At 47.4% G+C, this 5248-nt stretch overlaps 1 protein-coding gene and 1 long non-coding RNA gene across 2 annotated transcripts; both read left to right on the top strand.

Moving 5' to 3' along the window:
- Window positions 1–6: 6 nt before the first annotated feature.
- LOC106813057 lies at window positions 7–1924 on the top strand. The gene is made up of 2 exons (XM_014817102.1): window positions 7–250; window positions 808–1924. The coding sequence occupies exons 1-2, from the start codon at window positions 130–132 to the stop codon at window positions 1761–1763; spliced, it is 1077 nt and encodes a 358-aa protein (XP_014672588.1). The 5' UTR covers window positions 7–129; the 3' UTR covers window positions 1764–1924.
- Window positions 1925–2254: 330 nt separating this feature from the next.
- LOC106813058 lies at window positions 2255–2551 on the top strand. The gene is made up of 2 exons (XR_001394420.1): window positions 2255–2300; window positions 2357–2551. It is a non-coding gene; the product is annotated as an uncharacterized LOC106813058 (long non-coding RNA).
- The last annotated feature ends 2697 nt before the right edge of the window (window positions 2552–5248 follow it).

Here is a 5248-nt window from a genome sequence, read left to right as displayed (position 1 = left end):
ACTAGAGAGCTAGCGTCTGCGTCGTATACAACTAGAGAGCTAGCGTCTGCGTCGTATACAACTAGAGAGCTAGCGTCTGCGTCGTATACAACTAGAGAGCTAGCGTCTGAGGCTTGTGTCTGAGGAAGGATGCGGTCGGTATTCGCGCACGTAGGGAGAGAAGTTGGGGTAGGCTTCCCTGCTGTGAGATTGCTAGCTGTTGCCGTGCTGATGACGTATGCTATAAAACCGTCGATCACTGGACCCGTGGGTGAGTATAAGCTATGCATTTCTACATAACAGTGGTCATTTATTTCGTTCCACTAAACGTCTATCCCAACGAAACATTTGAATGTTGAAATATGGATTTAATAAGAGTAAAACGTTTTTATTAGGTTTATTTATATATAGCTCTTTATTCCCTTAATTAAACTTGATAAACACTTGTGATGTAAAAGATATATAAATATATATATATATATATATATATCATATTTAGACAGCTTCACGTGCACGACCACCAAATTGAAAATTTTTACGTTGGGAAATAACTTCAGCGTATTTTATTAATACACTTCTTTCACGCCAACAACTTCTCGCGCATGCTGTTATTATCCATCGCTGCATGCATGCATGCATGCATACGATAGTGCACTCATCGGCACAGTGAACGCTTGCATTGGCTCCCTGTCACTTCACTTCAGTAATAGTTAAGGGTGCCTTTTAACGAAGTGAGGAGACCGCGAGTAAGGAGTTCGTGTAGTCGACGACTGTGGTCGTTACGCACGCTTGCCGCTAGATTCCTGAGTGGTTGTTTCTGTCGCGCAGGTGTTGTAACAACGGACGAGCCTGATCTCGTCCGACCCGGGTGGAACATGGTACCGAGGCCGGCGTCCCACAATCGTGCCGCCACCAGTAGCCCTGGTGACGAACCCCGCCGCCTGACGCAGCCGGGAGGGCATGGTGTGGGCGAGGAGGAGGAGGAGGAGGAGGAGGAGGAGAAGCCTAAGGAAACCATGCAAGACGAGGATAGCGAATTTGACGGGCTGTCGATGCCTGGTGAGGGCGCGACTGACGAGGACCGCGAGGCCCGAGCGCAGAAACTCGACGACGCACTATACGAGAAATTCCACGGACTGTCCATGCACGGAGACCCCAACTACGCTCACGACCCAGCGGAGCACCACCAGGAGGCGCAGGGTGTCGTGAAAAGATCCGACGGCACCGGGGAGCAGCTGGTGGCGCCATCTGACGGCGAACAGGCGGCAGACGAGGTCGTGTACGAGAAATTCCACGGACTATCCATGCATGGAGACCCCAACTACGTCCACGACCCAGCCGAGCACCCCCAGGAGGCGCAGGGTGACGGCGCGGCCGCCGCACAGGGAGAGGACTTTGTGCAGCAGGCGTTCCACGGCGTCTCCATGCACGGCGACGCCGCCTACGTACACGACGACGCAGACAAACAGCCGCCCGCGGAGGTGGCGCCCTCTGACATCAAGGAGGAGGCGTGGCAGGCGCTGCATGGCGAGGTGATGCACGGCGGTGATTTTAAAGATAGCGACGACACGAGAAGAGCAGACGAAACCGCGGACCACCACAAAATGACCGAGGAGGAATTCACGCAGTACCAGCAGGAGATGAAGCGAGCTGCCGAGAGGTCGGGCGAGGCGGGGGGCTACAGCAGGGAGCTGGGAGGCGTCGAGGGAGGGATGAGGGAGGAGGACAAGATGGCGGAGCGCTATAGCAAACAGACGAACTTGCACCGCGGAGACGACCTGTAGCTAGCGTCTTGCGGCAGTTTCAAATTCGAATTCAAACTGATTCAAATTCTACGAATTTCCCTAGCCGACGTCGCTTTATGATTTCCGTAAATCGGTCGATTTTGTAACAGTGCTGCTTGTGAACATCGTGGTCGTTAGAATAAAGTGCATCGCTAACTATAGATGAGTGAACGTTATTCTTAATAGTTACGGTTCACTGTCGTGCTAGAGATTGGGGGAAAATTATCTTATATATTAGTGTATTGTAATTGGGTAAATGTAACTAGGTAATTGAGTAATACACCTTAATTTGATAGTGATTTCCATGATAGCTATTGTAATGATAGTGATGGAATCCCTACGATATTATAGTGATCAATGTTATTTAGCGAATTCTGTTTAGTCCTGCAATCTCCATAGGCGCTTCATGGTATCATAAACTCGTTTAACGGACGTCTCGTTTAGTGGAAAATCTTCATGGACGTATCTTCGCCGTTAAATGAAGTATGATATTTCATGTGTACACGTCGTGTCGTGATCGCATGTGTCCCTTTCTAGGTAGATATATGTTCATGTGTACACGTCGTGTCGTGATCGCATGTGTCCCTTTCTAGGTAGATATATGTTCATGCTCGTGTGTATAATTACAGTTTGTAAACCTTCAGGAACGGTGTGTAATTGTTGTGCACAGTGTGCAAGTGGCATTGTATGAGACCTAGAGTTATGCACACAGTAGTATAGTAAATAGTAAGATGGGACACGTTTTTAGAAACTTTATAAAACCCACTAAACCAACTTTACCTCCAAAATATCTTTGTGGGTGATCAATAACAATGAAAAGAATAACATTATCCATGGTTACTAAATTTAAATGAATATTGATCGATGTATAGACCATCAAACATTTTGGTCACTTTACTCAGAACAGCGGGGTAAGATGGGATATCTTACCCCGCTGTTCTGAGTAAGATGTGACACTAGATTATTCAATGAAAATTTTCATAAAAATTCGCCCTGACAAATGCTCCTCTGCAACACACACACGTACACCGCACGCACGCCGCCGTGCACAAACAACAAGTATATAGAGTTATAACAACTCTGGTGCACCCGGTGGCTAATGTACATTGCCGAACGGCCGTCGCCGTTGACTGCCAAGATAATTTACTTCGTCCAATCTTATACATTCAAACTAGAGCTGAGTAGGTCGAAGGCACATGTGCATGGTAAAATCTGATTTATAATATTCACTGCTCGCAGCATCACGCCCCCGCTATGCCTATGTTAATGTACAGGAAAATGCCGCACGGACGTCGGTCACCGTTGACTGTCAAGAGAAATTTCTTTGGCCGTTCTCATACGTTCAAACTATAGCCAGGCGGGCCCACGGCAGGTGTGCATGGTAAAACCCGATCCACAATCTTCACTTTGCTCGCAGCATCGCGCTACGATTCCCACCTATACCAATGTACATGAAAATGGCGCACGGACGTCGGTCACCGTTGACTGTCAAGATGATTTACTTCGCCCAATTTTATACGTTCAAACTAGAGCTGGGCGGGCCGACGGCGCATGTGCATGATAAAATCTGATTTATGATATTAACTGCTCGCAGCATCACGCCCCCGCTATGCCTATGTTAATGTACAGGAAAATGGCGCACGGACATCGGTTGCCGTTGTCTGCCAAGAGAAATTTCTTTGGCCGTTCTCATACGTTCAAACTAGCCAGGCGGGCCCACGGCACGTGTGCATGGTAAAACACGATCCACAATATTCACTTTGCTCTTAGCATCGCGCCACGATTCCCACCTATACTAATGTACATGAAAATGGCGCACGAACATCGGTCGCCGTTGACTGCTAAGATAATTTTGTTCGGCCGATCTTATCCGTTCAAACTAGACTGGGCGGGCCGACGGCGCATGTGCATGATAAAATCTGATTTATGATATTAACTTTGCTCGCAGCATTACGCCCCGGCTTCCCCGCTATGCCTATATTAATGTACAGGAAAATGGCGCCGGACGTCGGCCGCCGTTGACTGCCAAGAGAACTTTCTTCGGCCGATCTCATACGTTCAAACTAGAGCCAGGCGGGAAAACGGCACGTGTGCCTGGTTTAAAACCCGCGATCTACAATATTCACTTTGCTCGCAGCATCGCGCCACGATTCCCACCTATGCTAATGTGCATGAAAATGGCGCACGGACGTCTGTCGCCGTTGACTGCAAAAGTAGGTTTCTTTTGCTGATCTCATATGTTCAACGTCTATCGCCGTTGACTGCCGAGAATAGCTGTATAGGTATTATTAGCTATTGATAATAGTTATATACAAAAATCTTAAAATTAGATGATATTCGAGTTTGCTCATAGCAACAGTTCATCGTTCATACGAATATTCTTTTCAGATTCACATCGCTCATTTGTGATTTCGTTAAGTTTTCTTTACGCCCATAATTAGGAGTAGTAACGAGTGTTTTGTGCACGCACAGTACCTGCAAAATACTTCGCAATTAAACACCAATTAATACCGTTCACGATATGTTGTAAACCCTTTCAAATACGGTCACGTGACGCTAGCCGACAAACAAGTGTAAGTTACGGAGAGCCAGTATCTAACTCCGATGAACAAATCGTAATTTTTGATATAATGATTCCTATTATTAGATAGCGATCATACGACGTTATTTGAATCACTGGCAGCGAGATCAAGTCCGCCCCCACCACGCTCACGCTACAGACACCGCGTACATGGGTTGTGCATATGCACTGTTTATGTGTCAGTTGTTGCGCAGCTGTTCCCTGGGTGCAAATATTCTAGTCTTGCTCAGTATTATAGTCTTCGATATATTTTGTTAGCGTGATATTCCCTCAAGCATCATACCTGGCACGCGCATATTTATAGCACAGGTGGTTGTATGCTATAGTTTCCGTAATTTATTTTTTCGGAACTTTTAGTCGGAAATGTTGCGTGTTTACTGGGCATGGGGCATGTAAACAGGGTATAAATGAGAATCATTAAAAATCGGTGGTGCCGAACCTCATCCCGTGTTATTTAGCTTTCGTTAGTCGGGTTGTTTCTAAGTGACATCGTTTGGTTCTCACGTTGGTGTCATGATCCGATGCGGGATTGCTGATGACTACACAGTGTATGTGTCCACTCACGCTCGCTCACTCACTCACTCACTCACTCACTCACTCACTCACTCATTCACTCACTCACTCGTGAGGAGAGGTTTAACGAGTGAGGAAAGAGAGAGCGAGACAGAGGAGAGAGGATAGAGGAGAAGAGAGAGATCGAGAGAGACGAGAGAGTGAGAGAGGAGCAGAGAGAGAGAGAGAAGGAGGACGGAGAGAGAGAGAGAGAGAGAAGAGAGAGTGGCGCGCGAAAAAGTGAGAGGGAAAAAGAGAGGGCAGAGAGAGAGAGAGCTAGCCTTAGCTAGAGAGAGAGGTGAGCGTGGATGACCGATGTGAACTGTGTGTGCGTGCTGAGCGGGTGTGCGGT

Source organism: Priapulus caudatus, unplaced genomic scaffold, assembly GCF_000485595.1.
Source record: "Priapulus caudatus unplaced genomic scaffold, Priapulus_caudatus-5.0.1 Scaffold720, whole genome shotgun sequence".
Taxonomy (NCBI): domain Eukaryota; kingdom Metazoa; phylum Priapulida; class Priapulimorpha; order Priapulimorphida; family Priapulidae; genus Priapulus; species Priapulus caudatus.
The sequence above is the reverse complement of the archived record's forward strand: the minus strand, read 5'-3'. Positions and strand labels throughout refer to the sequence as shown.

What these genes read in the sequence shown, in the direction of transcription:
- LOC106813057 (XM_014817102.1), top strand. Translation starts at nt 130, where the DNA reads ATGCGGTCGGTATTCGCGCACGTAGGGAGAGAAGTTGGGGTAGGCTTC. An exon ending in GTCGATCACTGGACCCGTGG is followed by an intron (nt 251 to 807) that starts GTGAGTATAAGC and finishes TCTGTCGCGCAG; the next exon opens with GTGTTGTAACAACGGACGAG.